At 42.4% G+C, this 12,481-nt stretch overlaps 1 protein-coding gene across 4 annotated transcripts in view; it reads right to left on the bottom strand.

Annotated features, from left to right (window-relative positions):
- Positions 1-7,359: 7,359 nt before the first annotated feature.
- Positions 7,360-12,481, bottom strand: part of LOC116855970 (zinc finger protein 226-like) — a 98,535-nt gene continuing 93,413 nt past the window's right edge. For all 4 annotated transcript variants that reach the window (XM_032839067.1, XM_032839066.1, XM_032839064.1 and 1 more), the window contains 2 exons: positions 11,868-11,960; positions 7,360-9,555 (listed from right to left, as the gene is read on the bottom strand). In XM_032839067.1, coding sequence (XP_032694958.1) covers positions 7,370-9,555; positions 11,868-11,960 — 2,279 coding nt within the window. In that variant the 3' untranslated portion in view covers positions 7,360-7,369. The remainder of the gene's footprint in view (positions 9,556-11,867; positions 11,961-12,481) is intronic.

The raw sequence follows: 12,481 nt of genomic DNA, 5'->3' as shown, positions 1-12,481 counted from the left end.
ACAAGAAAAAATAATCCACAAATCATTTGAACAAGCACTGGATAAAGGAGGATATATAAATGTATAATAAGCCTTTGAATAGGTCCTCAATTTGCTCAATAGCATTAGTCATCAGAGTAATAATGGAAACCTCTATGAGACACCACTCTCCACAAACCTGAGTGACCAAACAATTTTTTAATTAAAAATCTGGCACTACAAAAGTGTTGACAGGGATATGGAGCAACTAGAACTCTATTGCTTTGCTTGTGGGACTATAAATTGTAAGGATCTATTTAGCCAGAGTGACTCCCTCTTGGGTAAATAGCCATTTTGTTGTTTGTGCAGTAAACTTAAATTGACTCTCCCCCCAGAGAAACTTACTTAGAAGCAATTCCAGGAAACCAGTAAAATGTAGTCAGCTAGTTCCTGGTAACAGAGCCCAGAATACAAGGACGAGTCAGGCCAGATAGAGACATCTAATCAGTACAAAGTATTGTTTGTAACAGTGAGGTCTTGCCCAAACCTAAATGACTCCATCTTGGGAAGGACGACGATCTTATTATTCACACTGAATATGTTAACTGACTAAGCCTTCCCAGAAACTACTGTTTGTAACGGTTCCTAGTATGGAGTAATCTTGAATAACACATCACCAGACCGGATGAAACTAGCCAATCAACAAAAGACACACAAACCCGGTGGGTTGAGATGCCAAAATATGGGTTGCAGTTTTACCTAATAAAAGGTAGCCTGTAAGCTGGAGACGGCGCTGGCCGGTCAGTCTGACTTCTAATGCTTGGCATAGAATAGAGCTTTGCATAACTTTAACTTTGTTTCAGTCTCGTTCCCCTGGCCGATCAGTCTGATTTCTAATACTTGGCATAAAATAAAGCTTTAAATAACTTTCACTTTGTCTCAGTCTCATTTCATTTAATAACGGACCTAACATAAATTAGTTCAATCACTTGGAGAATGTTTGGCAGTGTCTGTGAGAATTAAATATATGCATCCTTCGTGACACAGGAATCCATTCCAGCAAGCAGAAAAATAAACACACAACACACACATCCCAAAATATCTGGCCCATAGGATGTAGGTTGCCTACTCTGCTCTGCAATAACAGAATAGGTAAATGATTGCTTAGAAACAATATGGTTCAATCTCACAAACACTATACTGAGCAAAATAAGTGGGACACAAAAGCGTATAATATAGTTCCATTTATGTGAGGATAAACAAAAGGCAAAGTAGCCAATGGTGACAGAAGTTAGGAAATTGCCTTTGAGAGGGGTAGTCACTGAAAAGGAGCAGCAGAAATGATCTGTTGCATCTGTCCAAGCCTACCAGTGGTAACGCTCTTGTCTGTGGATGCCTGAGGCACTGGTCCAGGTTCTGTGTTATTTGTATAGACCCCCACTGGGGCCAGTGTTGTGGCTGGACCAGCTCTTGTTGGTTTTTACTATGATCACAGGACACATTTCAGCAAAAAACCAGGAATAAGATTTATAACTCACACGTCCTGGAGGGTACATGGCATCCCCAAAGGCCACACAGGGAGGTCAAAGAAAAACAACGACCTCAGACCGGGAGCTCTGCCTTTACTTGGGTTCAAGGGCGGGACATCTGGGGTTTCCGAAGGATTCACTCATTATTGGCTAAGTTGCAATATACAAGTGAAATTAGGGAGAGCAGAGGCCAGGTCACCCAAGCAGTCAGTTATCTAGGCCACCCATGGCTTCTGAAAAAGTAAGTTCATGGGTGTGGACGGCCTAGATCATTACCTGGTTACTTTGCTAGAAACTGTGTCATATAGCTGGCAATATGTTTACTCAAAATGAGTCTTTTTATTTTTTTAAAGATTTTATTTATTTATTTGACAGAGAGAGAGATCACAAGTAGGCAGAGAGGCAGGCAGAGAGAGAGAAAGGGGGAAGCAGGCTCCCCACTGAGCAGAGAGTCCGATGTGCGGCTCAATCCCAAGACCCTGAGATCATGATCCGAGCTGAAGGCAGAGGCTTTAACCCACTGAGCCCCCCAGGCGCCCCTCAAAATGAATCTTTTAAAATGGATGCCTCAGTAATCTGTACCTTAATGTCAGGCCCTTACACTACAGGGTTCAATATCAGCCAGTGTTCAGTCAGGAAAGCTGTGCCACTAAACTTTAAAATAGGAATTAGACCTGACACAAATGTGGAGCATAAGAGTTTGTAGGAATTCTGAGAATCCAGGCACATTCAGCTACTGAAGTGGGACAGTTAATGGGGAACATGATAGATCAGTGAATCCACGAACATGAGCCCAATTGCTACAATTCTTTTTTTTTTTTTTTTAATTACAGCACAAACAGTGGTAGATGGAACACCATGAGGAAAAATAAAGCAATGTGTAAGGTCCACAGATGGTGCTTTTGCAGAAGCACTGGGCAGGAAAGGCAATTCCATATCTAGAGCAACTTTTCTCCAATGACAACAGTGTGCTGTCTCTTCCATGATGGAAGTGGTCTTGTGTAACCGAATTCCTAGCAGGCGGTTGGGTAGTTCTCTCTGGAGAACTCTCACTCAACTGACCACAGAGAACTACTCATGAGGTCCCAGGCATGGGTTGAGAGACGGGAGTCACAGAAGCAGGAACTGGAGCTTTGGCAATCTGAGTCACTTGGGACTGTCATGCCACTTACTTGTGACGTCTGTCTAAACCCAGTCTCATCTGTGTCACTTCCACTTGATGTTGAAGTGCTACTGCTATAGTCAAATTTATGACTTCACTGCGTAATTTTCTGGCTTATGGCCAAATATTTAGTTTTAACTCGGGATCAAAGAAGCCTGATGCTGCTTTCTCAGGAGTAATGCCATCGGCACAGAATGGCAGAACTTTGCTCCCAAATCCCAAAGATGTGCACTGCCGGCTCTACGTGGTGTCCAAGCCTGTCACAGACTCTTCATACATCAGTAGATATATATTTATCAGGGGTCATAAAATCATTTCTGTAAAGAGCCAGATAGTAAATATTTAAGGCTTTGCAGACCACACAGATTTATCACAACTACTCCAGGAATAAGATTTATAACTCACACGTCCTGGAGGGTACATGGCATCCCCAAAGGACACACAGGGAGGTCAAGGGGACCCAGCCTGACCTCTAAGGTGCTCTGGAAATGGGAACTAATTCACATTATGGAATTGGCTGAGGGGCCACAACTCTCATGTTGACTCAGGTCAGAATAAGAAAAGTTCACCAGAGATCAAGTTTCCTGCAAGCAAACCATCACAGGGGAGATTATTACAGGTTCTTCAGAGCAGAACAAAAGGCTTCCTCCTAATGGCAAAGGAGACGCCTAAGTTTAGAGGTCAAAGACCTCAGCTTTGTTGGAATCTGCTCATATATTCCCACCTCAGTTTTTCAGGATTCTATTCCTTCCCTCTGATGCCCTATTACAGGTTGTGAACCAATCAATGTGTTATTATTCAGTTGGTAACTGAATTTGACTTTGAGTCCCCTTTTTGTTAAAAAAAGAAAGAGAGAAAGAAAGAAAAGGAGAGGAAAGGAAAAAGGAAGGAGGGGAGAGGGGAGGGTGGGAAGGAGGGGAGAGGGAGGGAAGGAGAGAGAGAGAGAGAGGGAGGCAGGGACAAAAAGAACAAAAGGGATTGGGAGGGAGACAAACCATAAGTGACTCTTAATCTCACAAAACAAACTGAGGGTTGATGCGGGGAGGGGGGTTGGGGGGAGTGGGGTTATGGACATTGGGGAGGGTATGTGCTATGGTGAGTGCTGTGAAGTGTGTAAACCTGGCGATTCACAGACCTGTACCCCTGGGGATAGAAATATATTATATGTTTCTAAAAAAATAAAAATAAAAATAAAATTAAAATTAAAAAAAGAACAAAAGAGACAAAGAAAGAAAAGAAAGGAGAGAGAGAGAGAGAGAGAGAGAGAGAGAGAAAGAGAAAGGAAGGAAGGAAGAAAGGAAGGTTTATATAACAAGTCCCCAAAGTGTTAATATGTAGCCACGCTCAAAACTAAGATGGGAAAATCCCCCAGAGGTCCCCCCCCCCCAAAAAAAAGAGCTGATGGTGTCAAGTAGGAGTTGAATCTGAATGGCCCACAAAGGCCAATGGAACTGGATACACAATTAGAGGTTTAATTTAGTGTAGATGGAAGTCAAGGTCAGAGGAGCCATGCACACAGGCAGAGTAGTAAACTATCCAATATTAAGAATGAAAGACTAGTTCTCTTTCACTGGCTGAGGAGAAACAGGTAGTCCCTATTGTTACCACCATCTCTGGCCCAACCTAAAGAACAAGATCAATCAGAAGGGCAGATACAAGAATCAAAAGGAAACCATTCTGAAATCCTGACTGTACCAGGCTCAAGTTAGGCTCTACTTGTGGTCTTTCCAGTTACGGGAGACATTATCTTTTTGGTTTAACACAGGGATCAACAGGCGTATTCTGTAGAGCTCTATAAAGTGTTTTGGATTTTGTGGGCCAGTGTTTGTCACAACTACTAAACTCTGTCACTGCAATGAGAAAACAGTTATAGATACATAAATGAATGGGCATTGCTCTGTTCCAATGAAGCTTTAAAGGGAGTGGACCACATTTGGACCACAGGAAACAGCTTGCCAACCTTCGATTCAACACACTAAATGAAAATTACATGAGAGCTGATGGGCTATCCTGGGATCACTAAACAAAACTAAACACAGAAGGCCTAGGATTTCTCCTATCTAATGCAACTTGAGGTAGCACGGGCTTTACACAGTATGTGAAGGTGTGGTCCCAGAAGTCAACTTTGGAAACCTGCCTCCCACATTATATCCTTTGCTGAGTAAAGCCATTTAATCAAAAAAGCCTCAAGGATGAGTGAAATGACTGTCGGAAATGGTATTCAAACCTGCTCAACAGCTTGCTCCCATCGTGCTAGAAGCTCCCCTATACATAGCTTTTCCTTAGGGAATCTTTGTTAAATTTTACCTCAAAACATATACTTTCTTTCTCCGTCTTCATGATTTGCCCACTCAGTTACTCTGTAAACAATTTTCTCATCATTCCTTTTCTCCACAACTCAAGGTTTTCTGTGCCATGGTGTCTGGAAAGACCCAGCTACTTCCCTAATCAGACCAAGCGCTGGAAAGGACCAGCCAGTACCCTGGGATATCTATTCCCCCTGTAGGGAAGTCTGACAAGAATAAGGATGTATAAATTTCCATTGTTGGAACTACACTAGAATCTTCTAGTCCCATGGAGTTATGCCTAAACTTCAAATATACTAATTACAAATATACAGTTACTCTCTAATGTATCTGTCTCTGAATGACCACAGAAATTTTTTTAACAACTGATTTCCAGAGTTCTATTCCTTAGTTTTGGTCTTATATACACGGTGATAGGATTTCTTACTGTTAAGAGATACGTTCTTATAAATTTTTAAATCATAGTTTACTGTGATTTAATAATTTGATTAATTTAATAATTTGATTTAATAAAATAACAGTATTTTACTATAAAACTGATGCTTAATAAAAAAAACTGAGTAAAATAACTGAAAAATCCCTGAAAATCTTGCTGTTTATGTGGGGTAAATATCCCTTCACATGACTGGATGATTAACACATTCACAGACACACATGGTTGATTAAGGTATGTGATGTCCCTAAACTACCTTAAACTGTTACATTCTTCCATCTTAAGTCTTGGCCATCATTTTAATGAGTCTGTTATTGCATAAGTTTATCAAAATACATTTATATAAATTCCTGATGAACATTTATTTCCACTTTTACAAGATTGAGTTAACAGCATTGATGTCTACTGACCTTTTCTCCCTTCCTATTTAAATCTCCTAATCACATATTCTTATTCTATCATCTCCAGACCAAAGGGATTCCACATTCTGTATTTTGACATATACTGACCAACTTCAAAAAGTAATTATTTGGGGCACCTGGGTGGCTCAGTTAAGAGTCCAACTCTTGAGTTTTGCTCAGGTTGTATCTCAGGGTTGGGAGATCGAGCCCAGTGTCAGGCTCCACACTGAGTGTGGAGCCTTCTTGGGATTCTCTCTCTAAACAAACAAACAAACAAACAAACAAACAAAACTAAATAGCCATTATTCAATCCACTGCTAGGAAAAAATGTGAAAGTCAGTCATGCCCCAGTAATCAATGTGTTTGATAAAGTTACCGAATTTCAACAAATAATTTTTTCTTCTTTCTCTGTCTGGGGAGAGCAAGGAGTAATAGGGTAGAGAACTTGACAAAAGTAATCTACTTCAAATAGCCTCTCTACCTAAGAAGTTTGTTTTGTTTTGTTAAGACTTTATTCATTTACTTGTCAGAGACAAGGAGTGAGAACACAAGCAGGGGGAGTGACAAGCAGAGGAAGAAGCAGGCTCCGCGCTGAGCAAGGAGCCTGATTTGGGGCTCGATCCCAGGACCCCAGGATCATCACCTGAGCCAAAGGCAGATGCTTAACCGACTGAGCCACCCAGGCGTCCCTACCTAAGAAGTTTTAATGAAAGTAAGGCTAAAACCCTTATTTGGAAGGCAATCATATCAAGTGTGGTTGGAAATGTGGAGACTAAGAAACCAATGATCAATTCAACATTTACCAAGGAACGTGTGTCATTAGTATAACTTTGACACTTACACCCCTGCCTTCACATCGAGAATAAAAATGAATAGTAAAATGGCTTATTGTAGGATTAGCAATCAAGTTTCCAGTCTGTGCTATCACAAAAGATAACAATTTGGTATTCCACTGATTTTACGCAGTATAAGTTCAAAGTCCAAAATGATAGGACCCACCTTGATAAGAGGCTGGGAAAGACAGGAGCTCATCACAAGGCAATGCCAAATTACTAGGACAAATTACTAGTTTTCTTGCATTTCAACTCTGTCTCCCTGAATTAATTTCATTAAGGCCACATTGAAGTTACTTGTTCTGAATACAAATTTTTAGGAAATTCTGGAGGTGATCGTAACACAACTATCAAAAGATCCATTTCCCCTGTTTATTAACTGAATAAGTATTGCGCACCTCCCAAGTCCCTAGCAATATTAAGACTACGTAGATTCAGAACAAGTCTATGCATTTATAGAGCTTACATTCTAATGGGCATTACTTTGTGTGTCCATCATGCTTTTATACAAGGCCTGATAAAACTCATCCTTTCCAAAGCCTCCCCTGAGTAGTATTTAATAAAGGTCAAAGTTCAAACTGTACCTTACTATGCCACTCATAAGTGTTCTCTTCTGTGTGGCCTCCTGACTACTGGGATGTGTTAAACTGTGGCTCAAACACTGACTTTCATGAAACAAAGGATTTTTTTCTTTTGAACTTCATGATTAGAAGAATTCACATGACACTTGGGTTTTCTTTTAAAAAATCATTTTATACAGCTATTTTCTTGTGTGGACTCTTTGATGTTCTTCCCACTCCTATTACTTTTATAGGATTTATCACCAGCATGGATTCTGTGATGAATGGTAAGATTTGATCGCCAGCTGAAGCTCTTACCACATGTCTCACACTTGTAAGGTTTCTCGCCCGTGTGAACTCTCTGGTGAGACTGTAGCTGTGAAGAGCGACTGAAGACCTTACCACACACATCACATTTGTACGGTTTCTCTCCAGTGTGGACGCTCTGATGAAGCTGAAGACTTGAGGCCTGACTGAAGTGCTTACCACACTCCCCACACTTGTACGGTTTCTCTCCCGTGTGGACCCTCTGATGCATGTCAAGATTCAAGCTCCACTTGAAGCCCTTCCCACACTCCTCACATTTGTATGGCTTTTCCCCAGTGTGGACTTTCTGATGGGCTTGGAGGTGTGAACTGCGACCGAAACTCTTCCCACACTCTTCACATTTGAATGGTTTCTCTCCACTGTGGACCCTCTGATGGGCCAGAAGATTTGAGGCCTGCCTGAATACTTTCCCACACTCCTCACAATTATATGGTTTCTCTCCTGTGTGGATTCTGCAATGAATTTTGAGATCTGCTCTACGACTGAATCCTTTTCCACACTCGTCACATTTGTATGGTTTCTCACCAGTATGGATCAGCTGGTGAATCTGAAGTCGGGAACTCTGATTGAAGCCCTGCCCGCACTCCTCACACTTGTAAGGTTTCTCTATGCTGTGCGCCTTCAGATGGATTTGAAGATATGAACTCTGACTGAAGCCCTTTCCGCATACCTCGCATTTATAGGGTTTCTCCCCTGTGTGGACTACCAGATGCACTTGATAATGGGAGTTCCTCCTGAAACTCTTCCCACACTCATCACATTTGTATGGTTTCTCTCCTGTGTGGACTCTCTGATGGGCTTGAAGATTTGAACTCAGAGTAAAGCCTTTACCACACACATTACATACGTAGGATTTCTCTCCAGTGTGAACACCCTGATGGGCCTGAAGACTTGAAGGGCGACTAAAGCCTTTACCACATTCCTCGCATTTGTAGGGTTTTTCTCCTGTGTGGACCCTCTGATGAATGTATAGATTTGAACTACAAATGAAGCCCTTCCCACACTCCTCACATTTGTATGGTTTCTCTCCCGTATGGACTCTCTGATGGGACTGAAGATGTGAATTCCGACTGAAGCTTTTGCCACATGCATCACATCTGAATGGTTTCTCGCCAGTGTGGACTCTCTGATGGTCCTGGAGATGAGAGGCCTGACTGAAGGCCCTTCCACACTCCTCACAATGAAAAGGTTTCTCTCCTGTGTGCACTTTACAATGAACAGTAAGTGCTGATCTGCGACCAAAGCCTTTCCCACACTCCTCACATTTAAATGGCTTCTCTACAGCGTGGACTTTCTGATGGGTTTGCAGAAGTGCGCTCTCACTGAATTCCTTACCACACTCACCACGCTTACAGCCTTTCTCCCCGACGTGAACTCTCTGATGAATACGAAGAACTGAGCTATAACGGAAGCCTTTTCCACACTCACTGCAGGTATGAGACTTTGCTTTTGAGTGCAACTGCTGATGAAGATCAAAGGTAGAGAGATCACTGAAAGTTTTTCCACATTCGTTACATCGGTGAGGTTTTGGTCCTGTGTGAGTCATACTATTCTGGTCCAATGTTGAAATCTTCACACTGTCTTTCTCACGATCATCGTTGCTATAAGATTGGTCACTTCTGTAAATTCCTTGATTTAGATGATGTGAAATCCAACCAATGACATCAACATCCTGTTTACATTGACACAGCTTATTTTTCATGGAAACCTGCTGGGATCTGTCCCGATAACTCTGTGACTCAGTCAGAGAAGATTTCCTCCACGAGTCCTGGGCTCTCAAATTTGGAAGGTTTGAGTTTTCAGTACCATTAGGACCATCCACTTTACAACGTGGTATACAGTTCTCATCTTCAGAAATTTGAATGGAGAGTCCTGTCCCAAGCTGGCAGGGAGAATCACCTTGTTTGTGAAGCTGAGAACTATTTATCGTGGAGTCTGGAGGTCTGGATAGGTCATTTGTAATGTGTTGCCAGATTTGCCAGCAGGAAAGCTCTTCACGTGGCTCTCTGCCTTGAACAGTCCTCAGCGCACTTTGGCTGTTCCCTCCTATAGGGACAGAAGTCAGAGATGTGGACAAGTGAAAACTTTGTTCAAAGAGTCAAGATCTCACACTTAGGACACCGTAGGAGACTTTAATGAACCCCAGGATGGTTTTGCTTACCTTTTTCACCATATATGAAATACTCTGGCTTATACACTGATCGAAACCAACAACTTAGCATTAATGAAATTCATCTAAAACAAAATTACTACCACCTGACAATTTAAGTCATCTTTCAAAAATTACCTGGGCTTTCCCACCACAGTACAGTGTCAATAAGGACAAGCAGCTGGCAGTGTTGATAGCTTTTAATAGTGCCTAGCAGTCAGTAGGTGTTCAGGAAATGTATGCACAGATGAATCCCAGTCTGATGTCTGAGATTGTCTAGAATTCTAAATCCCAGTTTAAGTGTAAACAAATCAGAGCAGCACAAGTAAGTTGTCTGAAATAGGACAAGGATGGGAAAATACAGGTTGCTAAGAAGTTGAAAGTCTGCACCAGAAGCAGCAGTATACTAAGGGGGTACTGAGGAGAAAACCAAGGGTGCTAAAGGAAGAAAAGCACGAAGATCTATACACTAGATCCTTCTGAGACTTTGCTACTGGCTCTCTAAATGCCTTCCCCCACCCCCGCCCCAAACCCCCACCTCAAAAGGAGTCAAATTTAGAGGCCAGGGAAGAATGCTGTCTCTCTGAAAATTGTGTGGAAAATTTTTGTATATAGATATATTGGCCTTCAACAAGAATGACTGTTTCGAAGTGCAGAGCGCAGTTTACTGGTGAGCTGGGAGATAAATTCCATTGCTTACGATATTTAGAAGAAACATACTAGAAACTATAAGGAATCATCACAAATAGGAAAGCTGTCATTACAAGAAATGCCTTCAAAAGTCATATATTTATTTATTTATTTTCCATTTTATTTATTTTTAAACTTAATTTAATTTTTTCAGTGTTCCAAGAAAGTCATATATTTAAATCCATACACAAACATTAAGTTTGCAGTAACAACGTAAGATCCATTTATGATTATATATCTGCATTTGAAAGAAGCAAATGGGATGCAGCTGGGCAAACCTTTTTAGGGAAAGGCTAACTCACAAGCTGGCTATTTTCTGAGACCTTCCATTCCCTGATATAGAAGATATGGAAGTTGAATTTTTTCCCTCCTCTGGGGGAGCTGCCTAAGAAGTGGACAGAAGAATCCTCTATCAAAAAACAACAACAACAACAAAACAAAGGGCGCCTGGGTGCCTCAGTGGGTTATGCCGCTGCCTTCAACTCAGGTCATGATCCCAGGGTCCTGGGATCAAGCCCTGCATCCGGCTCCCTGCTCTGCAGGAAGCCTGCTTCTCCGTCTCCCCCTCCCCCTGCTTGTGTTCCCTCTCTCGTGTTTCTCTCTGTCAAATAAACAAAAATCTTAAAAAAAAAAAAAAAAAAAGAATTCATTTGAAGACAAAAAATATTTTGCAATATCCCTTCTTCACATGGCTCTGTCCACCACCTCTTAGCTATTTCTGTGGAGGGCAGGTTTTCCTATAAATTAACTCATTCATTTATCCAACATCTATTTACAGGGCCCCTGCCATGTACCAGGACTATTCTAAGCACCGAGGACAGTGAACAATCAACAAAACAGACAAATTTCCTCCACTCTTGAAGATTACACTCCAGTGAGGAGATGAAGATAAAATAAGCAAATGAATAAAAATACGTGAGGTGACGATCCCCCAAAATAAGGCAGCGCAGAGTGTCAAGAGAGAACGACATTTTCAACAGGGTGGTCGGAACCCTCACGGGAGATTAGAACAGAGTGACCTGCAGGAAGTCCAGAGGGGTCTGAAGGGTTCCAGGTGAGAGACTATTCCAGGCAGAGAGGAACAAGTGAAGGACTCTGGGGCAGAAGCTTCCTTCGCAGGTCTGAGCAACGGCAGGGAGGACAAGGTGGGGGGGAAGGCGGAGCAAGAGGAAGGACAGCGGCATTCAGCCAGGCCATGGGGGATGGAGAGCGGATCCCAGAGGACTCGTTACAGAAGCTGCTCTCAGTGGTTTTTACTCCAAGTAAAAGAAGCCGTGAGAGAATTCTGAAGAGCAGACTACCATGATCGGACTTGAAGTTATAAAGGATCCCCCGGGCTGCTACTTAAAGAACAGGCCACGGGAGACAGGTGGGAGCAGGCGCCACTGCGAAGCCTGCAGCGATAATGCAGGGAAGAGGTCTGGCACTTGGGCGCGGGGGACAGCACACGGGTGCGCTGAAACAGAAACAGAGCAGATGGGCCGGAAACTGCGACAACGCACAGCTGCTTCATTCTTACCCACATTTCTCTCTATCTGGGGTGCTGTCTTCGTCAACCACAGCCTCTCTTCTCTTTCTGTGCGCCATTTATCTCGTTTAAAGGGTTGATGTCCTGAGAACACGCAAAGTCATGAGTTAAAATGAGCATGCTACTTCCTAGAGAAGTTTATCCTGTTCTGCAAACCGCGAACAGTAGTCTTTGAAGAGTTGCCATCCCTCTAGACAAAGATTTCCCAATTCTTTGTGTATGTTCTTCTTACAAACAATACCTTCACTGAAAGAAAAGCTTTGGGGAACAGATAGATAGAATGTATTAGTTTATTTCTTCATCCTGTGTTTAGTGTCTAAAGACCCATGTGGGGGCACCTGGGTGGCTCAGTGGGTTAAAGCCTGGGCCTTCAGCTCGGGTCATGATCCCAGGGTCCTGGGATCGAGCCCCGCATCTGGCTCTCTGCTCAGCAGGGAGCCTGCTTCCCCCTCTCTCTCTGCCTGCTTCTCTGCCTACTTGTGATCTCTGTCTGTCAAATAAATAAATTAAAATCTTAAAAAAAAAAATAATAAAGACCCATGTGATAGAAACCAAGCTTTGGTTTCTGGATATACGCGCTTACCAGCTTTTATACCAATCTAATG

Source organism: Lontra canadensis, unplaced genomic scaffold (genome assembly GCF_010015895.1).
Source record: "Lontra canadensis isolate GAN:19392208 unplaced genomic scaffold, GSC_riverotter_1.0 scaffold107, whole genome shotgun sequence".
NCBI classification, from domain to species: Eukaryota; Metazoa; Chordata; class Mammalia; order Carnivora; family Mustelidae; genus Lontra; species Lontra canadensis.
This window is presented reverse-complemented; position numbering and strand designations above follow the sequence as displayed.